The sequence below is a fragment of the Synchiropus splendidus genome, chromosome 9 (genome assembly GCF_027744825.2).
Source record: "Synchiropus splendidus isolate RoL2022-P1 chromosome 9, RoL_Sspl_1.0, whole genome shotgun sequence".
NCBI classification, from domain to species: domain Eukaryota; kingdom Metazoa; phylum Chordata; class Actinopteri; order Syngnathiformes; family Callionymidae; genus Synchiropus; species Synchiropus splendidus.
In genome coordinates, this window is record NC_071342.1 from 14,532,494 (window position 1) to 14,555,394 (window position 22,901).

At 45.4% G+C, this 22,901-nt stretch overlaps 4 protein-coding genes across 11 annotated transcripts in view; 3 read left to right on the forward strand and 1 right to left on the reverse strand.

Moving 5' to 3' along the window:
* micu1 (mitochondrial calcium uptake 1) overlaps window positions 1-6,211 on the forward strand; it is a 29,039-nt gene extending 22,828 nt beyond the window's left edge. Inside the window, exons 10-12 of the mRNA XM_053876129.1 lie at window positions 359-467; window positions 1,876-1,965; window positions 3,927-6,211. Of these exons, the coding sequence (XP_053732104.1) occupies window positions 359-467; window positions 1,876-1,965; window positions 3,927-4,087 (360 nt within the window). The 3' untranslated portion in view covers window positions 4,088-6,211. The remainder of the gene's footprint in view (window positions 1-358; window positions 468-1,875; window positions 1,966-3,926) is intronic.
* On the reverse strand, window positions 5,828-17,092 carry nolc1 (nucleolar and coiled-body phosphoprotein 1). 6 transcript variants are annotated; one of them, XM_053876123.1, is made up of 16 exons: window positions 16,929-17,092; window positions 15,182-15,390; window positions 12,601-14,964; window positions 12,288-12,408; window positions 12,074-12,129; window positions 11,303-11,466; window positions 11,135-11,232; window positions 10,295-10,418; window positions 10,115-10,227; window positions 9,907-10,018; window positions 9,728-9,835; window positions 9,424-9,654; window positions 7,682-9,337; window positions 7,481-7,605; window positions 7,335-7,415; window positions 5,886-6,722 (listed from the first exon to the last, which is right to left on the reverse strand). In XM_053876123.1, exons 3-16 carry the CDS (start codon window positions 12,654-12,656, stop codon window positions 6,564-6,566), a joined length of 3,204 nt encoding a protein of 1,067 aa, XP_053732098.1. In that variant the 5' UTR covers window positions 12,657-14,964; window positions 15,182-15,390; window positions 16,929-17,092; the 3' UTR covers window positions 5,886-6,563. The 6 variants fall into 6 exon arrangements, with proteins under 6 accessions (XP_053732101.1, XP_053732098.1, XP_053732097.1 ...); XM_053876122.1 differs by lacking the exon at window positions 16,929-17,092 and adding an exon at window positions 16,203-16,550; XM_053876120.1 differs by lacking the exon at window positions 16,929-17,092 and adding an exon at window positions 16,061-16,550.
* On the forward strand, window positions 12,640-14,381 carry mrps6 (mitochondrial ribosomal protein S6). Of its 3 annotated transcripts, none has more exons than XR_008415875.1 (2): window positions 12,640-13,207; window positions 14,246-14,372. XR_008415875.1 is itself a non-coding variant. In XM_053876130.1 (2 exons), exon 1 carries the CDS (start codon window positions 12,706-12,708, stop codon window positions 13,036-13,038), a length of 333 nt encoding a protein of 110 aa, XP_053732105.1. In that variant the 5' UTR covers window positions 12,640-12,705; the 3' UTR covers window positions 13,039-13,045; window positions 14,246-14,381. The 3 variants fall into 3 exon arrangements, 1 of the variants encoding a protein (XP_053732105.1); XR_008415874.1 differs by having other exon boundaries at window positions 12,640-13,256; window positions 14,246-14,368; XM_053876130.1 differs by having other exon boundaries at window positions 12,640-13,045; window positions 14,246-14,381.
* psap (prosaposin) lies at window positions 16,353-22,749 on the forward strand. The gene is made up of 14 exons (XM_053876128.1): window positions 16,353-16,508; window positions 18,115-18,248; window positions 18,317-18,391; window positions 18,472-18,597; window positions 19,500-19,703; window positions 19,785-19,928; window positions 20,008-20,064; window positions 20,579-20,731; window positions 20,808-20,900; window positions 21,105-21,288; window positions 21,446-21,609; window positions 21,684-21,764; window positions 21,920-22,027; window positions 22,279-22,749. Exons 1-14 carry the CDS (start codon window positions 16,475-16,477, stop codon window positions 22,312-22,314), a joined length of 1,593 nt encoding a protein of 530 aa, XP_053732103.1. The 5' UTR covers window positions 16,353-16,474; the 3' UTR covers window positions 22,315-22,749.
* The last annotated feature ends 152 nt before the right edge of the window (window positions 22,750-22,901 follow it).

The following is a 22,901-nucleotide window of genomic DNA, read 5'->3' on the forward strand; positions in this document are numbered from 1 at the left end:
TCGCAGGCATGAGAGATTGCTTCGTGAGCCAACTGTCTCCGAGGAGTTGGACTGCAGCGAGCGCCTCTTCTAACGCTTCGTCCATCTACTTTGCCCCAATTTGCAGTAACCTGTTTATTTGCCGTCGACTTTTTCTAATGAGCCCATCAACATCTTTGCCACTGCATCTCTTTGGATGTCTGCTCATCCGCAGCACATTGATCATCCATGTGTGTCAAATACTTCTGTCCACTTCCTCTTGGCAGCCCTGTCACATCGCTGAGCAGAGCCAAACTGCTCCGTGCACTCACAGCATCTGACAAGAGAATTTTCTCAGCCATGATTTTGTGTTTTTTTTGTTTTGTTTTTTTTTGAGCAGGGCATCACGTTTGAGGAGGTGGAGAATTTCTTCACTTTCTTGAAGAATGTGAACGACGTGGACACGGCTCTCAGCTTCTACCACATGGCTGGAGCGTCTATTGACAAAGGTATTCGCTGATTTCCCCACGACTGTCAAGCTCATCCTCTTAATTACTCCTCTGTGGGTCTAATTAAATTCCACAACTGTCGCTCCCACTGTCAGCTGCTCTACACCATGTCAGCTCAAGTTCTTACACTCTTCAGCCTGACCTTTCCACCGTGCTATTGAATACAAACAAGAACCATTCGCATGTCTTCAACTGGACAAAATAAAATAAGTAGGCAGTTTTTAATGAAGCCATTAGCACAGTGTTTTATTATTGTACCTCTATTCCTCTCTTGCAAAACGGTTGAATCACATTGTACAATTCTACACACTCGCAACATCAAGATGCTGTTTTCATAAGATAAAATCCGTGCTGTGTGAGCACACGAGCTGTTAAAACTAAGCTAAACTCCAACTGTGGTCAGCTGATTTGAGATGAAGGAACTTGTCATTGGCTTGTTTTTTTGTTTTTTTTGTATATTGTTGCTCCAGACACCACATTGACCTCAATTCAGAAGTGCGGACACTTTTTAGTTTGACCTGGAGCTTCTGTTGTAAAATGACAATCCTCATTAGCTTTGCATGGATGACAATATGAAGGTTTTCACTGGCTCTTAAACACAATTGCATCTCATTCATAACCAGGACTGGGCTCATCACTAACCCTCCATATGTTTCCTGTCAGCGCGTTCATTAACTGTGATTTACTGATGGAGCAGATGCTGTTATAAGAGAGCAGAATCTCGCCTGAGGTGTTGTTTCCAGTGTACGGTTTCAGCTCCTCTCTGCACAGAAGCGTTTGTGTGCGGGTTTTCACAAACTCCTCTACCAGACGATAGTTACCAGCCAATTATCCATATCCACTGCTGCGTCCGCGAACCACTGGGCCTCCGTTTTTGTGCGTCACGTCCTTTTTCGATTCGGACAATTTCGCACCAGTTACACGCTTTCTCACGTGTGGGTGTGTTGGCTGAAATCACTGGGCTTTCTGGAAGGTAGAACAGCAGACCGCGATCCTCCAGAGAAGCTGCAGCTTTCTTATCTTGAGAGAGATTTGCTGGGATTTTATTCGTCCTGACCCTTTTATCGCACTCTTTAGTTGCCATCACCCTCAGATGTATCCATTCAACAATACTCAGAATTGATTTCCATTATTTCATCAGGGCTTTTTTTTCTTCCTGGTGTTTATTTCCCTCCCGCCTCTCCTTCTCAGCAGGCATCCTGGTGCGGGTCTGCCTCTCCTCCTCTTTCATTTTCTTTCTCATATCTATCAGATTGTGTGCGGTGTGAATGAACCCCTCCTGCCATCGATCCATTGCAGTCTGGCTTGCACACAGACCATTTCTATGCTCAAAGCGTGTCCACTAGCACCTCAATTACTCCCTTCCAGAAATGATTTCTCTCTGTGCTGCCCTCCCACTGTCTCACAGTTACCATGAAGCAGGTGGCCCGGACCGTGGCCAAGGTGGAGCTGTCTGATCATGTGTGCGACGTGGTGTTCGCACTCTTCGACTGCGATGGTGAGAAGCATGAAAATGATAACTTGCTCTTATGGGCCATCTGAGAGATGTATAGTGCACAGATGTTGTTTTTAGTTGCCAAAGTCAAAGATCTGCTGGAAATAGAGGTTTAGCTCATATGTAGTTGCACTATATTGATAAAGCTGTGAAGACTCGGCACAAAGTGCTCACTAAAACGCGTCAAGTGTGATTTAACGAGGGTGGATTATGGTTTATGGCCTTACATTCAGCTCTGCAGAAATGAGCTGGAACTGATCTCATTATTCATAATCTTTCATTGAATTCCCCTTCACCTGCATTAGCAGTTTTCCAGATTCACACTAGGCATCCAAGGGTTACTACTTGTCCTCAGTCTAGTTTTTGCTGTTTTTGCTGAACTGGTACTGTACTTACAGCTACTGAAGGCCATGCAAAATGCCTAGGCGAACAGATTTGGCCCCCGGGCCTCGAGTTAGACACATGCTGCGGTGGTGGATGTTGTTGAATGTTGGTGATGTTACTATACGTGATTTACATCAAAGGTGGAGAGTCATATATTCATTTGCTCTACAGTGGGCCGTGAAAATAACTAGGTGAGCTGTGGTCAGCTCGCTGTCGATCATCTCGATAAAGACCCTCCTTTAATGCACAAGCTTCCAGACTTATTGATTCAATTCATGAGGAAATGCAAATCCCGCGGGGCAGCGGTAGTGAAGCTGTATATGCGCAGTTAAAGATGGTATATACCAGACTATATCACATCAAAATGGTTAGCGAGCGTGTCACGAGCCCTCTCGCGCTGCAGTTTGTCAAGAAGACGGTGGCGTTGGTGAGTAACTCCTCACTTCCTGTGTGAATCCAGAGCCAGCATAGTGTGCAGGGCAAATGGACAGGTTTAGGACTTCAAGAAGGAGCTGAAGAATGGGGGTGAAGGAGTGCAGGGTGGCTCTCATCATTCATCTGGAGATGAAGGTCAGGGATTGGAGGAGATGAGCAGATACGCTCTACCGACAGAAAATGTCAGATAAATGGTTTGTGGAAGAAATGAGCCACTGAAGTACCGTAATTTCCGGACTATAAGCCGCTACCTTTTTCTCACGGTCTGAGCCCTGCAGCTTACACAACAGTGGGGCTAATATATGGATTTTTACAGGCTGAAATCAGATTAAATCAGGGGCGATGAAATCAGAGGCCTGTTATTTACCCTTAAAGCCCTCAAAATGCGCTGTTTTCGCCCGTGTGTCCACAGCTCCGTCAACAGAGTCGATCTCCTGGAGGATGGGAGACGAGAAGCAGCAGCTGAGACCAGCTGTGGTGTTGGAACTTTGGGCTCACGGGTGAAAACAGCACATTTTGAGTGCTTTAATGTGGATTAAAGATGTGAGACACTGTCTCGAGACAAAGTGTGTTCGGCTCAAAAGTCCAATGTGAGCACAAGTCAGTCGGGTTTTGGCTGCAGCGTGGATAAAGCAAGACGCTCCGTGTTACACAGCTTGTTTCCACTCTTAATGCTGGCCCCCATCTTCAAGACCGAAAAGCGTTTTTAAGCTGATGCACCACTGACCCGTCAACAGCACAGACAGCACCGCTGAACCTACGGCTTATGTATGAACAAGATCTATTTTCCTTCTTACATTTAGTCGGAGCGGCTAATATTCCGGTGTGCTCTATAGTCCGGAAATTACGGTAGTTCATGTTCAACTATTCACTGCTGTATTGGATTTCACTTGATAAATTGGGATGGAAAATAGATTTTAATTCCAGAATGGACTCAATATACTGTATGGTTTGAGTAGCTACGAAAGGTTATTGACCTTTAGGTTGAGGTGGCACTTTAAGCGTGAACGACCAATCTTGGGCTTTTTTCACCACGAAAAGGTGATACTTCATTAGAGACTCATGATATAAATCTACCTTTAAATGCACTGCTCTGATCTGCCACTTCCAAGTGTGGTTATTCCGTCGTCTCTCTCTGTTTTCAGGAAACGGAGAGCTGAGTAACAAGGAGTTCATCGCCATCATGAAGCAGCGGCTGATGCGCGGCTTGGAGAAACCCAAAGATATGGGCTTCACCCGGCTGGTGCGAGCCATGTGGAAATGTGCCCAGGACACCGCGTGGGACTTCGCCATGCCAAAGACATAGTGGAGACCCCACCTGAGTGGGTGAGGTGGAGGGGGGGCACTTCCTCTCCTCTTCCTCTGCAGAGTTTAGAAAGACAAATTAATGCAATGGGCTCATTAAGGCTGCACCTTGACAGCCACCATCCATCATTAATGCTTGTCAGTGCAGCTCCAACTATCAATAAGGTGACTGGTGCATGCTGACTCAACATGAAAAGCTTCCCTTACATGCAGCCTCGGGGGCGAACGCTGGGTTTTATATGGCCGGGCTAACACATGTTGAGCGAATATATTTATTTTACATGCATTCGGTCAGATATGTGTGACGACGCTATAGAAAACTTGATGCTTCTGTTGTGCAACCTCCTCAAAAACACTTTATACACGACAAATATCAAATGTTCTATTAAAGATGTTTTTATTACTCTAAAGTGGCTATTTGTTTTGGGAGACTTTTCTTTACCATAAACCTGAGACACACTTGAAATGAAATTAGCCAGGTCCAGCAGGAATCGATGGTCATGTGACTAATGAAATAGTGTTGTTACTTTTTAAGGCAAACGCACGTGTGATTGTCTACAGTTGCATTGACTGTATGCCAAAGGGAGAAGAAAGATGGTGGTGTGTGTGTGCGGGTGTGTGTTTGAAGTAGCAGTCAGCAGTTTCATCTAATTGAAATGGACAGAACCAGCAGTTCCTGCTCTCTGCCGCCCATTAAAAGATTGTCCTGCAGCGTGTCTACACACACACACACACACACATTTGTCTTGACAGACAGAAGTGGCACTTGGGAATGATTGCGGTGCAGAGATTGGGGTGAAAGGCTTCTCATCACATTCATGTCTTAAGTCGGCCTTTCAGGAGAAAACAAACCCTCTGTACAACATCATAGACATGGCTTAATAAACTGCTTCACTGTGCCTTATTTGGTTCTCCTCTCAGAGAGGACACCCGGGTCTGTTTTGGACCCAGTGTTGAGACACCAGGTGAGAAGTTTGTATCTCAGTGTATGCATTTTCAACGCGTCTTCTTGGACCTACAACAGTTTATCTGCTTCTGTGTTTACTTGCCTCAGTAATTCATCGCTTCATTTGTGCCCTATATGCTCTGTTTTTGTTTCTTAAAACATTTTTGGAAGTCTTTATAAGTGTTTCTCTGGTCAACTCTGCTTCTACTGCTATTCATTAAAAATGAGAAACAAAGTACAATTCAGATTTTGACATTGAGAGCTACAGTCCTCTGATACGGAGGTAGATTCTCTCAACACTGGTTCCATCTGCTCCATTATCTTACACAGCCTTCTCCACAGCCTGTTCCCCCGCTCGCCAACGTGAACCCAAAGCCAGCCAACTCGTCAAGTTTGGAGGCCCGGTGGGAACGTAAGTGACGCTTCGAGGTGACAGCGCAGATGCTGACCAGCCAACCACACCTCTGAGTTGCACTTGCTCTTGTGTAGAAAGGACTCGGCTCGTCGCATGTACCAACAGACTGAAGTATTTCATATCCAAGTGGATGGTGACGAGAAAAACGTGGCTGTAGGAAGTGTAATATTTGGCTTATGTGTTTGGTCAACCTATCTTTGTCAGTGTATGTCTGAAACGAAAAACAGTTGTGAGTTAGCAACTATGCCAACATTACAGGTAGCATTTCAGCTGAATCCAAAAAGCGGTCGGGCTTTTGTGAGTTATACAGCTCCGTCACCAAGAGACGAAAGTCTAGTGAAAAGAGACACAGGTATGTGGCATTCTAATTCAATTTGCTTTGCTTTCGACATTTGCTTTCATCGCTAAAGTCCGTGTATTGTTGCGTACTTTCATGCCAATTAAAAGTGAGAACCTGGGTGATGATTTATTCTAGCTGGTTCACCAAGTCACTGACTAAACGAAATTATTAATCTCATCGAAACTCCTTGCATCTCTCAAGAAAAGGACAACGGAATGAGATAGGAAGCACCTCCATGTAATGAAGTAATCAAGATACAAAAGAAGGGGTCAAACTCCATACAGACAAAACGAACAGAAGACAAGGCTCTATATGACGTTTCACTCCAACAATGAACAGTCGAGATGCATCCACCAACAGGATAAAGTGTCTAATGGAAATGGCTTGATCATAACATGGTGCGACTGTGATAAAAACCTAATAAATATACAGAATAAAACAACCTTACTCAATGTTCTACCGTTCAGTCAAACAAAAATAAGGAATTCGGCATATTCTTAGGACTAAAAGAAACATCCAAATGCGCACAATAACTAGTGGGTGGATGGAGATTTCGTTCACAAAGTTAAATGTTAAGAAAACTGAAAAAAAAAAAAAAAACAGGGCCAGCTTGACTCTTGAATGGTGGCCTTGAGCCACCTAGTGGCTATAAACAGCAATGCTTCCGCTCGACCTTCCACCAGACTCGTTCGGCGCCGCTGGTTATCCACTGGCAGGTGAAGTTTTTAGCCGAGGAAGTCGATGAACAGGGTCTCAGGTCCAGATCAGTTCAGCCCTCATTCACTGTCAAACTTGATGGAGTTGACTGATGTGGAGATGGCTCCTCCGCAGTAGCTCCCCCTCTTCTTCTTAGTCTTTTCGTGACGAAACGACTTGCCTTTCGTGAACTTGAGCACGTTGTTGGCCTTCTCGCCCCAGTCGCCATTAGCCCCCTTCTGCAATACATCGCAGCACAAATGAGGAATGAGAGAGGTGCCACCATTTTAGTGGCTCCAATGCAACAAAGTATGTCGTACAAGGTTTCGACCAAAACTTGTATCAAAAGAGATGAGGGATATCTCTGCCATCAAGATTTGAATACAAAAAACAAATTTAATTCTAAAAAAAAAAAAAAAATTAAAGAAAAAAGCATTCGGAAAATTTATGTTTTGATGCTGTTATTAAGGAAAACAAACAAAAAAAAGATTTACATAGTATTTTAAAACATTTTCAATACAGCATGAAAATTAATAATTTGATTTAAGTTAGTAATATAAAGAAGTTCTTTACGGTTTTGAATTGTATTTAACTAATTCAAAACAATTACAAATTACAATTACAAATCTTAATTTTTTTTTTTTTTTTCAAAACTGATGGCACCGAAGAAGGCTGAATCTAGACCAACAGGACTTAGAGCGCGGACTGAGGTGTGATGTTTACAGGCAACACAGATATTGTGATGCTGTAAAAAACAAATATGTGGATTATTCTTTAGGATGTCAGCGATATCCCATTATATCTGGGTCATCTTGCAGTAATTTCAGAACATCCAAAATGATTGAACCAACCTTGGCAGTAAAAGAATTGTCAGCAAGTCGAGGGTCCACGTCCACATCCTCCTCGTTTATCCTTCGGAATGGAACATTAGACTGGAAAGAAAGAGACATTTTGATCAGACCGTCGGACAAGTGCACAGTCAGACGTCAGAACTCACCTTGTTTGCTTTTGGAAACGTCTGTGGTGTCTTGGTGACCTTCTTGCTTTTCGGAGTTTTCACTTCCGGTTCTACCTCCTCGCTTTCTGCAGACTCCTCCTCCTTCTTCTGTTTCCCGTTGGTGCCTGGAAGAATGAAGAGAGGGTTTCACATTCACAGTCCATGTTGACCTCCGCTCTGTGTTGGTGCCTTCTGTCTCACCGTTGACAGGTGTGGTGGCAGCTTTAGGAGGAGCTTCTTCCTCGGATGAACTGTCCTCAGAGCTGCTGCTCTCTTTTGCCTTTGGGGTCTTCTTGGCAGAGGCAGCTGGTGTAGTGGGTTTGCTTGGGGGCTTCTCATCCTCTGAGCTGCTGTCGCTTGAGGACGACTCTGCAGGTTTGGCTGCAGCCACTTTGGCTGTTGCTGCTTTGCCGTTAGGGACAGATTTCGCCGGGGTGGCTTTCGTCTCCGTCTCTGAGTCAGAACTATCTGAGGACTCGGAGCTACTCTCCTTAGACTTCTTGGGTGTCGCAGCAGTCTTGGTGGCAGTGGAATCTGCACGGGCTTTGGTGATCTGGACTGGTTTCTTGGCAGTCTCATCCTCAGAACTGTCGGAGTCGGAGCTGCTTTCTGCAGCCACCTTTGCGGCAGGAGTGGCAGGTTTAGCAGCAGCGGGTTTAGCCTTTGCTGGTTTCTCCTCTTCGGAGGAAGAGTCGGAATCTGAGCTGCTCTCTGCTGCAGCCTTGGCTGCTGGAGCAGCAGGCTTTGACACGGGAGTGGTGGGCTTCACTGCTGCTTTAACCTGAGCTGGTTTCTCCTCATCGGAGGAAGAGTCGGAATCAGAGCTGCTCTCTGCAGCAGCCTTGGCTGAGGGTGTAGTAGCTTTTGAGGCAGGGGTGGATGCCTTGGCTGGTTTAGCAGCAGCAGCAGCTTTAGTCTTCGCGGGTTCCTCATCCTCAGATGACGAATCCGAGTCTGAGCTGCTCTCTGCAGCAGCCTTTGTAGAGGGAGTGGCAGCCTTCGAGGCAGGGGTGGTTGCCTTGGCTGGTTTAGCAGCAGCAGCTTTGGCCTTTGCTGGTTCCTCATCCTCAGATGATGAATCAGAGTCCGAGCTACTCTCTGCAGCTGCTGCTGCTGCTGCTGCTGCTTTTGCTTTCGGAGTGACAGGTTTGGAGGCAGGGGCCGCAGCAGGTTTAGCCGCAGCAGGTTTAGCCGCAGCAGGTTTAGCCTTCGCTGGTTCCTCATCCTCAGATGATGAATCCGAGTCTGAGCTGCTCTCTGCAGCAGCCTTTGTAGAGGGAGTGGCAGCCTTCGAGGCAGGGGTGGATGCCTTGGCTGGTTTAGCAGCAGCTTTGGCCTTCGCTGGTTCCTCATCCTCAGAGGACGAGTCCGAGTCAGAACTGCTCTCTGCAGCAGCTTTTGCTTTCGGCGTGACAGGTTTGGAGGTGGGGGTCGCGACTTTAGCGGCAGCAGGTTTAGCCTTAGCTGGTTCCTCGTCTTCAGATGAGGAGTCAGAATCAGAACTCTCCGCCGGTTTGGCCGCCGCCGCAGCAGCTGGTTTTGCAGCCGGAGTAGCAGGTTTACTTGCTGGAGTCGATTTGACTGGCTTTTCATCTTCAGAGGAGGAATCGGAGTCAGAGCTACTTTCTGCCGCAGCTTTCGTTGCAACAGCCGGCTTTGCAGGTGGTTTAGCTGCGGCCGGCTTGACCTTCGCAGGCTCCTCATCCTCAGAGGACGAGTCCGAGTCAGAACTGCTCTCAGCTGCCTTCGCTGGGGGTTTAGAGGCAGCAACTTTTTTAGCAACTGCAGGCTTAGAAGCCGCAGCTTTGGTGGCAGCAGGCTTTGCGTCTGCCTCATCTTCCGAGCTGCTATCTGAATCTGCGATGGGGGAAAACACATTTCCAACATTGACCACACATTTCGCCCACAGCATTCCTTCATCCTCAGAGTGGAGCATGTCTGACCTGAGCTGGAGGAGTCTTTTTTTGCAGGTGTAACCTTCACAGGAGCTGCTTTGGCTGGCGTCGCCTTCACAGCGGGTTTCTTCACCTCCTCCTCTTCCTCTGAACTCGAGTCGTCGTCGTCTGATTCGTCCTTTTTAGCAGCTGCTTTGGCTGCAGCAGGTTTAGCAGGAGCAGGCTTCGCTGGGACTTTCGCTGCAGGCGTTTTCGCCTCTTCTTCGTCAGAGCTTGAATCTTTGAGGAAAAGAAGAAGAATTTCAACATTTGATCTTCAGACACTCGGCATGAGTTTGGACCCGATAATGACCTGAGCTGCCAGAACTGGACTCTTGCTTCTTTGCAGCAACTTTAGCAGCAGCCTTGGCTGCTGGTGCTTTCTGGACTGAAGCTGGTGGAGGGACCGCACTGTACGGACCTAAAATGATGGAAAACCATCAATCACATCTTTATACTGTGTGTCTTGAGGGAAATATGCACAGTACTCACCTGGTTTTGGCTTCTTGCTAGGTGGAGCCTCATCTTCAGATGAAGAGTCATCACTGCTGGAGTCTTCAGCCGCTGCCGCCTTTGCTTTCACTGGCGTAGGTTTAACTGGTGCCTGACATGACAACTGCGTCACCAAAAAGTAGTGTAGAAGCCACCAAGAACCACATTCTTCTTGATACTGAGGAGGCATTCACTGAAGTCTATTCACCTTGGCTGGTTTTTCATCTTCTGAGTCAGAGCTGTCCTCACTGCTGCTGCTCTCTTGCTTCTTGGCTGCTGCTCCTTTCGCCGAGGCGGCAGGTTTGGGTGTCACTTTAGGTTCTGGAGTGAACAGCGTTTCTTAATAGCTGATCTAGTAGTTGTTAATAATCCATGAAAATAAGCTCACTGGGTGCAGGCGTCTTCGCTGGCTGCTCGTCCTCAGAGCTCGACTCTTCACTGCTGGAACTCGTGTCTTTCTTCCGAGCGTTTCCAGCTGCTGCAGCAGGCTTCACTGGTGCCTTAGCAGGAGGCTGCATAAGACAGTTCGGAAGAAAAAGCATGTAACCACAACTGTAGAGCTTGGAAGGTCATGTGATTTCACAATGCATTGTGGGCTGTGGTTGCCATGTTTATGGTCGACAGATTTTGTTTACATTCACCATGGAATGAAACGCTCAGAGAGAAGAGTATATCAATGCGACGGAAAAAAGATAATGATTTTGAACAGCGCAACAACACATGCTTGAAAAATAATCTATGAGTGAATAGAAGTGATCTATAGATGCCATTGCGACATGACACTGATGAAACAGCATAGCATATGTTTTGATTCAGGTCTTGTTTACGCCAACTTTCGGTCTTAAATTGCAGTGGACATGCCAATATCTAATCAAATGACTACGTCGAAAATGATATTCGGGTGTCTTACATCTGCTATCTCGGCTATTCGCCTCATCTTTGCTATTTCTGAGACCTGGGGTCCTCTGCTTATCTTGCACTTTTGAAAGGAGAGGAATCACAGCCCTATGCTTTTATTCTGAAGCAGTCATGGGGATGAGTGTGGTGGTCAACTAGCATGTTTGCACCATGATCAGAGTTTAACAAACAGCACAGAGAGCTGGCGACGGTGTTGTAAACCAACTTCTCAGTTGATCTAAAAGCCCACAATGTGTCGCAGTTATTGCGCTCTGTGACGTCACCCTTTGGAGCCCTATATTCAAAGAGCATGAAAGACATTTTCTTCTACCTTTGCTGGAGCCGCCTTTTCCTCTTCAGACTCACTGGAGTCTTCACTGCTGCTGGAGGCGGCTTTCTTTGCTTTCGCAGCTGCAGGTGTGACTTTAGCTGTGGAGGTTAAAGCTGGTATTGAGGACAGAAAATGGCAACTTGGATCACAGTGTGAGTCGCAGCTCACCCGCAGGGACCGTTTTCGTTGGTTTTGCTGCCGCTTTTTCATCCTCACTGCTCGAGTCCTCACTACTGGAACTCTCTTTGCTCGGTTTGGCCTTCTTGGCTGAGGGGCCGTTGCAGGCGGCAGAGGCATCAGCTGGAACTTTGCGTTTTTTGGATTCTGGTGACCTGATAAAACGGGAAATGTACAGCGTTTAAACACGTGATTTGCCACATTGCCGCTTCTAGCACACAATTACAACATGATGATGAGATTAGATGAGCAACAAGGATCAGCCAAAGTGCTAATAATGGTGTCGTGGAAGCAAAGAATGAGGCGGAAAAACAACAGCCCTCGTTTGACTGAGAAGCTGCGCAAGGCTTCCATACTGACAGGTCAAGGCAACAAAATATAAAGCAAGCTACTGGACCCTGCCATATCACAATATTGACGCTTATTTAATGACAATAAATCTTATCATTCAGCAGCTGTCGGACAAACAAAATCAGAAAGGAATCAAACATGATATGCAATGACAAGAACAGAACAAAACAGACAAAAACACACATGTTGTAAGATGAAAAAAAAAACAGACTAGAATTAGAATACAATGCAGTAGAGTATTAGTGCGCAGTTAAGGGGACCGAGTCAGAATTACGTTTACTACTTTAAATATGCAAAAAACAAGTGTATAACAGGCACCGTTCGATGCAGACATTTTAACATGAGGCAAATAGGGTCCATTAACACATAGAAAAGTAATGAAGAGAAGCAAAAAGGTGCTCGTTCGCTTACTTCACCCAGAAGTCGAAAATGCTCGTCAGGCTTTCTTCATTTTGATCCTGCGGGATCTGAAACAGAAACAGTCCATAAGCAGCGAGACAGTTACGAGTCCGTCGGTGGTGGTGATCAACAGCGCGTGCGTCACTCCACGTGGATGTGCAAGTGCGCCGGGAGACGCTTGAGGAGCGTCCCACCAACCTGTCACCTACACACAGCAGACACCTACCACTTTGGTCTGCTTCAGGAACAGTTCCGCAGCTTTGGTGAACTTGTTGTCGCGCAGGAAGGAGTAGACGTATCTGTACAAGTCACTCGGTACCGACTTGGGCTCCGCCATCTTCACCACGCTGATGGTGCAGGAGGAGGAAGTGAGCGCATACGTATGTTGGGGGTGTTGGCGCATACATAATACGTCATTAAATGCGTCTCGCTACTAGTGGGAAAAATAAAGCACTTTTACCCGTGTTGCCCCCAATAGGCTAAGAATGTCGCGACATAATTAAAAAAATACAGGCTAAATATTTATTTTTTAATTTTACTTTGGATGTTGTCGCAGCATTTCTTCGTCATCACCCTTTCCGCTTCCTCGTGTCATGGTCGCCCACAGGCGGAGCGTTTAGCAGTAGCAGCAGCTCAGCAAAGTCATGCCTCGCTACGAGCTGGCCTTGATCCTGAAGGCGATGCAGCGGCCAGAGACGGCGGCTGCTCTCCGCAGGACGGTGGAGACGCTGGTGGAACGAGGCGCGGTGGTGAGGGGTTTGGAGAACCTCGGCGAGAGGCTGCTGCCCTACAAGATGAACAAGCACAACCAGAGACACAGCAGGGGCGCCTACTTTCTCATCGACTTCTACGCGGCGCCCAGCATCCTCACGGGTTTGATGAACCACCTGCACCGAGACGTGGACGTGGTGAGACCCGCCGTGCTCAAGAAGGACACGCCCTCGCCCCGCGGCTCCTGTTGTGGCCTCCAGCAGTGATGCGAGTGTAAGGAATTACACGCTGCTGACTTTGAGAAAGCTCATAGAGGACGTGCACAGCATGTAACCAGCCCCGGACACACCTGTGCTCTTCATGACCATGACCACATCCATGCATGAGTCTCATTGGTGGCATGCTGTTTCTCCAGGGATGATGCACAAGATCCGTGTAGGTGGAGGCTGTTAGGGCTCTAATTCCCACCCTATCCTACATCCAAGTAATTTCCTCTCTAAAGTTTCTAACAATTTATTTTGTGAATATTTTTTTGCAGTATAAAATTGGACATTGTTGTGCTGTTGAAAGAATGTAAACATATTTATTAACATGGAATTTTGTTTTGCTTATTTTCAAGATCGGAAATTACATAAACCGATGACTTGCGTTTCAAACTCTATTCAGAAATGTCCAAAATAAAGGCGATGGGCTTTTTTTTTGCTTCAACTCAAGGTTCAGTGCTCTCTACTGACACCTGCTGTGTATGGGACAGCATGGCAATTATTGCGCTGCCCATTGAAAGGTCCTGTATAATGCATAACACCGTTATTGGCTCGTTATAAATCTTAATAGACGGACATGTTTTCATAAAAGTGATTGGCCAAGGTTAGGTTGAAACCGACAGAATAGAGGGGAAGCAATTGAAGCTCTTTTAAGTCACTTGCTGTCTGTTGCCCCCATGCAGAGGAAACAGTTTCCTTAGGTGAGTAAATATTATAGTGTAGAGTAATACTATATTGATACCATTCACTTTAGAAAGAGGCCTGAAATGAGCATAATATGAGATGCACGTTTTAAACTGTGGTCAGGTAATGACTTGGTTCACATTTGTCCATCCATCCAACTGTGACGCTTCACTTGGCATCTGTGTTGTGATATCTTCCACACAAACATGCTTGAGGCTTCACTGCATCTGATGCAGCCACTTTTGCCTGGTATAAGCTCTGAAGCCTCTTTATTTTGGCCCAGTAGTATTCCTCGTAATGTCCTCCGAAAGGTTGTTAGGTTGCTGTATTGAGGGATATCCATGATATTTGTGGATATTAAATTCTCCGGCCCACTCCTGTAAGGATTTTCCCTTGAGAACATCTGACAAAGCAGGAAATGGTATACGTGTCCTTTTTATCACTCACCCCTATGTGATGTTTATGGACTGTGCTGTATTGGCAGAAATTCACTAAAAGTAGTGACTTTTTTTTTTTTCATTTACAGGTTTTTTTTTATGATCCAGTCCAAGAGATTCCTGCCCATGCATGTCGGACTGGAGTTGGATTTCAGACCAAAGTTTTTGTTCTTGTCTGCAAGAAGAATTAAATATATGTACATGTGTTTTGCTTAACTTGTCATTATTTTAATTTATATTACAATTCACATTCATATACTTTACACTGAAGAAAAATGCTGGATATTTTTGGAAGTTGGATACATAGGTGGTCCATTTCTCAAACTAGAGCTTGTCTCTCACAGAAGTAAGAATGTTTCTCGAGACATTGTCGTGTTTCCCAGTTTTGATATGACTTTTTATCATTGAGAGATGATGGCACAACCAGAAGAACACAACTTCTGATTTGTTTTTCATATGACTCGGTTGGCCAATAGCCTTTGACCAAGTTACCCTTCATATCCCTGTGAGAATCATCTTTTGTCAAACTATTCACCCCAATCCAAAACGAATTTGGTGCGTTTTCATTGAGCTTTCTGAGCTGAAAGGTGAAATTGATCAGGAACACGTGGCTTCCCTCTTGTGACATAACCAGTTGAGCCCCCAGAATAAAACAATTTCCAGCAGCTTTCTCCCAGTCTGCGGCCTCTGTAAACGCACGAAAGCATTGCATGTTAAACTCCTGGACTTCTGGGCTTCAGTCACATCTGGGATGCGGTCCACGTGTACATCAAGCCTCATATTTTGCATCAATAGTGACGTGATTTGTCTGTTAATGAAGAAAAGCGCTATTAAAACTATAACCAATTTCAGAAAATCAAAAACAAACATGATATACAAGAGCAGTCAATTTCCTGCTGACATGACATTGGTGCCCCCCAGATGGAATCTGAGATGGAATCTGAAATAAGCAAAGAAGCTGCAGATCGGTGAGGAACAGAAGAATGCGTCTTCCATCCATGCTGTGTTTATATGTGATTGATTACCTTTGGGTTGGATTCCTTCATGGTCCATGGTCACGATCTTTCACATCAGCTGTCTTGAGTATCTTGACCACAGACTGCAGCAGACATTGACCACGCCCTAACTGTATCTGGTGAGCTCCCACTTTAACCTTTTCTTTCTTCTTTGTCTTTCATTTCATTTTTGACTTTGATTCATCATTCCTTCCAGCGGTTACGACTCATCCGCACACCTTTTGGAATAGAATTCCACAATAGTGAGAGGCGCATTGACCAGGTTTGAGTCCAAAAAAAAAACAACAATTCAGCGACTTGATTGGGCTCGAATTACTTGGAGGATGAAAGGTTACAGCACATGTTAGAGACGCGCCTGTTTACATGCGGGTGTCCTGGTTTACAACGTTACAATACTAGGTCAAACCCATATCATTCTGGTTGTTGTCAAAGTATCTGGCTTGAACTATGAAATCCCAGTGGACGTAAGCATCAGGAAGCAACACAGAAATGAGAAATTATTGAACAAGGTTATTTGCTGTACCAAAGAATAAATACATGCTAAAGCTTTGTTTTTATGTGACTATACCAACGGTTTTAAAACCAGATCCAATAAAAATACTTCCAGGAGGAACAAAAGGTCATGATCCATAAAGAGAAAGGGAGGACTGACCACAATAAGTGCTTCAACTTCTGCTGTATTAAAGGGAACAACTGAGAGAGAATAGCTTAGTTGTTTGAGGTAAAACGGAAATTTAACATGCAAAAATGACATTTTGCATAATGTTTACAGAATTCAGTATAGTTAAATGTCAAATTAGACAGTTAAAAATAGTTAAGTTAGACAAGAACGTGAAGTGAGTCCACTCAAGTAAAAAAAAAAAAAGTTAAAATGATAACATGACTCACTGATGTGTGTAGATAGTGTTTTCAAAATGAAGCATTTGAATGAGAGGCTTGAGGAGAAGTGGTGAGTCCAACAATTTGGGATCAATCATTAACAGTAAACGATGGTGAAGAAGAGAGTGCAGGCAGAATGGAGATGTCTCACTGTTTCCAGGCGGGGAGGACGGGTAGACTGTGTGGAGCAGCCTGCTCTGGTATACAGTTCTTAAAAAGATGTGATCCTCTGTTGTAAAGTGGAGGGGTTTTCAATAAAATCCAGACTCGAGTGGCAGTTGAGATGTGACGTCACGACAGGAGGCAGTCACGTGTCTGACTCTGCCGGAGCAGTCACCTGACTTCCCATCATAAAGCGGATAACCGGAGCGTCCGCCTGCATTGCAGTCAACATCGGACCACCAGCCTTCAAACAGCGCAGTCATGCTCCTCCTGTCGGTTCTTTTTCTCTCTACAGGTAAACCCCTCACTCTCGTCACGCATATCGTCGATGTTAATTCGGCTAGCGATAAGTTTATCTACAGACGAGACGAGGCCATTTTGTTGTGTAACTGGTTCCAAACCAAAAACACGGAAGCGTCACAAACTAGCTGCGGTAAACATCGCCGACGTGTTCCCTGTTCTTATTTAAAACACGTATTTATGGCCCCTTTGTGTTTCTTTATGAATGTAAATACCAGACAAAAGACATTTTTGGTGACTCATGCTGTTCGTCACTCGTCTGGCGTTGTTAGCTTCTAAGCTAACTCTAGATTGTTTTGTCGAAAAGTTGCCTCCGGCATACGTCCATGTGTTAGATAACGCTCATACAAAACTAAGAATGTATAATGGCAACTTAACACTCTTCGTTCCATTTACACTTCGGTCGATAACCTACTTCCTTATCGTTGTCCGAGATAAACACTGTTCTTCTATTCTTACTTTGCCTCTAGTTTCTGCTGATATCAATCCTCAGGGTTTTGTGTTCTGTGTGTACTTCTTATCCTTAGTAAATTGAGGTTATGTGAGTTTCATATAACGTTCCTCTTTGATCGCGGTGAAAATACGCTGTCATTTCTCAAACCACCTCTATGAAATGGTCTCTCGACTCTCGTTCTTTGTCCTTTGAAGTTTATTTGCGGTTGCACTGTCATAGCTCATGGTTTTAAAGCCCTCGACATGACCCACTTGGAGGTTATGTGTGTTCTCTGATGGTTTTACGGCACCTAGGGTGGAAAACGGTGGCGTATTTACCAAGCAACTTAAAAATCAGAATTCACACATTTAAGATTCAAGTGTTAAACTGAAGACACAACCATGAATGTACGTTTATTGTCTTGTCATTTTGAGCCACTTCTCTTTTTTTTGAGTCTTGTGATTTCTTGGATGGAGGGAGGATTTGTGCGGTTCAAATTCTTCTGTCTATAGTCGGGTCTGTTTCAGCAGTTTTTGGATGTTATCACTGAAGGTCACTCATTCCCAGGGGGTTTTAACTGTTGGTTATTTCAAACTTTGAACTGCGACTTGTATGTTAAGAAAGACCAGATCAATTAGTCACCTCTTACATGTCAGAGTTAACTACGTGTCAAAGTAAGAATCCAAAACTGTCAAGTTATAGGACAAACGTTATATTTGGTATACTTTCTTTTGTACTTTCTAGTTCGCCACATGTTCTGCATTTTCAGTGGTTGATGAGTATACAAAGAAATGGTTGCAGTACCAAGGTTAAAATTACTTCCTTTTTTAAATGCTAGTCTTGTGATCTTTCTGAAAGAGGAACCTGTGCTGTTAAGGCTCTCTAACATCACCTAATGACATGGAGAGTGTTTTATGTTGTTGTTGGTTAAGTATGTTAAACCACCTGTGATGAGATTCACCATTTCAAACACCTTTCAAAATAATTGAGTGTCATATTTTAAGTGTTGACTTCATTCCATTCCATTTATTTTTCACTTCCTAATGTGATGTTAACTCTTCAGTACAGGTATGTTGTTTAGACTTGTTTAGTTTGCCGGAAAATTAAAGCTGGGTTCAGTAATCTTGTTTAGTCTGTCAGTGACGGAGGTGTTGTTATGTCTCCGCAGCTGTTGCCAGTCCTCTGCTTGGCATCGAGCAGTGTGCCCGCGGCCCCCCGTATTGGTGTCAAAATGTGAAGACTGCAGACCAGTGCAAAGCTGTGACTCACTGCCAGCAGAACGTATGGAACCAGCCCCAGATGGTAGGCATTGAACATTGTTGTCAATATGAAAGGCCTTCTTGTGACCCTGACCCATAACTTGTTTTCAGAAATCTGCACCCTGCGACTTGTGCAAAGAGGTCGTGATGGTGGTGGCTCAATGTCTGAAAAACAATGCTACTCAGGTAGGCACTATCCGTGCTTTACCCAACTTGGATCCATTTTATATGAATCTCTGGTTAACAATTGAAATGTGTGTCTTCAGGGTGAAGTTCTTGTGTACCTGGAGAAGGCCTGTCAGCTTGTTCCTGATCAGGGTCTGGCTGCTGAGTGCAAGGAGATGGTTGACCAATACTTCCCCATCCTTATGGGCATCATTGTTGGAACACTGGTAAGAAATTTGAAGAAAGAAATGTCACTTTAAAGTGTTGTGCTTCTGGATTGATGTGAAGTCTTGTGTTAGGTTGTCTCAAAGAAGTGAAGTTAAAATGAAAACATCTCATGTACTATATTGAGTCATGAGTGTAAGCAACTGTTAATTCTGTTTTATTAATGCCATTGGTTTGTCCTTTGAGGCTTCTGCCTTTGCATCTCACAGCTGGTGTACGTGATGTTTCGGATTCTTGATCATCACACTAGTAGCCTTTGTTATTGGATGAGAGAAACATGGAATTACACCAAAATTGAAATTTGATTTCGAAACAAAGCAAGTAGCAAAATGACAGTGATCTTCAATGGATTAAGTACATTTCCTACACGCAGTGGAACTTGTTCCCACACTTGATATGAACTTCACCAACCTGAAAGCTTTGTGCTATGGATGTGTATAATGTGACGGGTGTCAAGGCTGTTTTGCCTGAAGTGTTGCCCTAATATGGCAGGCAATTCTTGCTGTCTCTTGTTGTGCATTATCACAATGGTTTAGAATGTAATAAACGGTGAAGTGTGTTTTCTGACTCAAGCTAGTTTGGAGTCTTGGCAATGTTCCATCTTCTTAAACCGCGATGAGCCTCTATCTCATCCGTAAGCATGGCAGGATTGAAAGTGCAGTGAAATGAATAAGAGCTATTGATGGGGAAGTGAGTCAAAGTCCAAGTGAGAACAGGCCAGTTATTGTGCACCATCAAGTCCCATGACCACGGGCAGTTTCTGTTCCTGCCTCACCTTTTGCAACAGTTTGATATATATATAAAAAAAGAGAAGTATTGTATGACTTGTGATTGTTACTGTGCTGTAGTGCATGAAGTGATTGGTTATTAGAGTGGTTTCTGATCATTGACTATTGGTCTGCAGGAAGATCCAGGTGTGGTGTGTGGAGCTATGGGCTTGTGCAGGTCTCAGCAAGCAGCACTGGCTGAGCTGAAGAAGCTCAAGCCACTGGAGTCCAATGAAATCCCGAAGGTGGACCTCGCCAAGAGCGTCTCGCCGTTCCTTATCAATGTGCCCGAGCTCCTCTATCCTCAGAAGAGCCCCAAGAAGGAGAGCTCCAAACCAAAGGTGCCGTCAATCATCTACCCTCCATCACTGCTGGGTCACATGTGCTGTTTGCTGATTGGGCTGTAAACCTCACATGTCCAGGGAACTGAAGAAGTGTGTCAGGACTGCATGACCTTCCTGGCCGACGCTCAGTCCGAGGCCAAGGCCAATCAGTCCTTCGTCGACACTCTGATCGAGAACATGGAGAACCAGTGTGACAACCTTGGGCCTGGCATGTCATCATTGGTAATAGTTTGAATTTGCTTTTTTTTTTATGTTTTTTGGCTCGGAACAACACCTGTACCTTTGTCTTCCCACAATGCAGTGTAAGCAGTACATCAGCCAGTACGCAACCACCATTGTCGAGCTGCTCCTGGTCACCGTAAGTTCCATATCTGATATCACTCTGCTGCTCTCCATCTTAACGTTTCTAAACAAAGACGCTGCTGTTGAAATTGCCTCCTTAATGTTTTCGGCGTGTCTCCCTTCTTTACAATCAATCATGTTGTCCTGCTGTTTCCTCCTGCTCTGGGTTTGTCCGCTGCCCCATTGTCTCAGGACCAGGTGGGTCTCATGGTTCCGCCTGCTGCTTGTCATTTTCATCTGAATTGCTGCGTCTAATATGAGCATATGCAGTTCAGCTCAACGTCCATGCTACTACTGGCACTAGTCATGCTAACCATTAGCAGCCAGGCTTGGCTTTGCATTTGTGTGGATGGTTGCTGAAATGTTTGTCCTTCCTCAAGACTGTGTGTACAGTCCTAACGCTGTTTGAATCACCATGCTCTTTAACACTACTGGGTATATGTTTGGCTGACTAGTTGTTTAAGCTGCTCTTCAGATGACTCACCTGCGTGAGACTCTTAGTAAGTTTCAAACCATCTGTTTACCGTCAGCCACCTGAAAAGATTTGCTCCATCGCTGGTTTCTGCGGGGCGACAAACAAGTTTGCCGCCTTCCTGGAGCTGCACAATGCCAAGACTCGTCCTGCTGCCAAGACCATCCCTGCTATGGAACTTGTTCCTGCGACTAAAGTGGAGTCCAACGTGGTAGGTGTGATCCGGAGGTGTTGGGTTTTGGTATTATCGTATGGCTTTCTGTCTCTTCAACATCTGTGTGTTTCAGCGCATGGTGAGGGTCCGGGAGTCTCCGTCATGTGCCATCTGTGAGTTTGTTATGAAGCAGCTGGAGTCAATGCTGGAGGATGAGAGCACTGAGGTGAGACTCTGGTTCTGGTCAAACCTTTTCTGAGACTCAAGGTGGGCCACCATCCGTCGAGGCCTTTTCTCATGCCCTCACCTAGCCTTTCGTGCCAAATACTGAAAATAGTTTTCTTCCCTCCATTGACTTCCTCCATTGTTGAAGAACCAGTAGCACCAGTAAATGCTTGAGGTTTTTTTTTTTTTTATGCTCTGCTTTCAGGCGGAAGTGATCGAAGCGGTGGAGAAGGTGTGCACATACCTGCCGGACTCTCTGACCGCTCAGTGCAAGGACCTGGTGGAGACTTACGGCAAAGCCATCATCGAACTCCTGGTGCAGCAGGCCGACCCCAAGTCGGTCTGCACCGTCATCGCTCTCTGCAACGGCTCTCGCCGCACGTTTGTCCGTAAGTGCCTCTGAGGTCCAAGACGTTGGTGACGGTGAGACCTCTTTATTTCAGTGCTAGTGAGTGTGGAGGAGGAGTATGAAGTGGTGCAATCCTCTTACTAAGGGTTGAAACACACCCAGCCCCTGAATTTTAATCCTCCCGCGTTTGCCTCCAGCTGCACTCCAGCAGTCACGGTTCAAGGAGGGAGCCTACTGCAAGGTGTGCAAGACGGCGGTGGCCTACATCGACAGCATCCTGGAGAAGAACGCCACCGAGGCCCAGATTGAGGAGGCGGTGAGGAAAGTGTGCAGCTTCCTGCCGGACTCAGTGCAGACCGAGGTGAGCCGCCGCTCCAGTCAGGTTTCCTCTGCCTCCTCCAGCTGCTCCCATCTTCACCTCTGCTCCCCTGACAGTGTGACCAGCTGGTCCAGCAGTACGAGCCCATGCTGGTGGAGCTGCTGCTTCAGATGCTCGACCCAGACTTCGTCTGCCTGGTAAGACGATTAAAGCAGCACCAACGAATTGGACTGCGCGTTCAGCGCTGATGTTGTTTCTGCCAGAGATTAGAGTGTAATCCAGGTGGAAGAATCAACGCTTCATTTCAGGGCTGGTTCCGCAGTTTAACTCAGGAAGTTCTTGTTTGATTCAGAAACTGGGGGCTTGTCCCGAGGCACGCCGCCCCCTGCTGGGAACGGAGCTGTGCACCCGAGGGCCTGGCTACTGGTGTAAGAGCATGGAGACGGCTCTGCAGTGCAATGTGAGTCACTGTACTGGTTCTACTCATGATCAGTTTGAACATGAAGGATTTACCAAAGAAAACTCAGGTCACATGTGTCAGAGTTGATGGGCAGAGGGAGGAGTTGGCGTTGTTCTGGTTTCAGGAGGAAGTCAACTTCCTGCCTCAACACTGAGCTATTTTTAAGATGGCCCACGTGACATTTCATAAAAGTCAGTCACAGCTCTTCTCTGGCTCCGATATGAAAAAAAAAAAAACTTTTTCTCTTCCAGGCCGTGGATCACTGCAAACGCCACATGTGGGTATAGAGGACGCGGCGCGTGCAGTCTGGGATCTAACAAAGAGTTTTACTGTGGGACTGCTGCCCTCTTAATCTTTTCTTTAACTAGAATTTTATTGACCGCTGTTTGTAACTTGATGAAGGCTGGGCCACGCAGGACGGTCTGACCGGACACGACGCCGCTTCTGTGTCCACTGGAGATTTTCATCCTTCCATTTTTGTGTTCGAGTGCTCTTCAGATTGCAGGTTTATTTGAGTTCAATTGTAAAAATTCATGGCTTTTAGCTGACGGGTTTGGTAGCAATTTTTCTTCTTTTCTGTTTAATGTTGTTGAGTGGCTTGTCTCTTTTGCACTCACTAATGTGAATTTATTTTTTTTTTTTAACACTTTGAATCTGATCATTTCCCCTCGGCACACTGACCTGTTTTCCAACTATTAAACAGATTTCCATCCACTTGGAAACTTTTGTCTGTCTGTGCTTCCAATTTAGAATCTTACATTTCTGTCGGTGTGACTGAAGAGTGAGGTGAGTTTACATGTGAAGAAAATCTGGCCCTTTTTTTCAGAGCAATTTAACGAAAATATTAAGTGAATTTAAAGAAAATGATACAAAA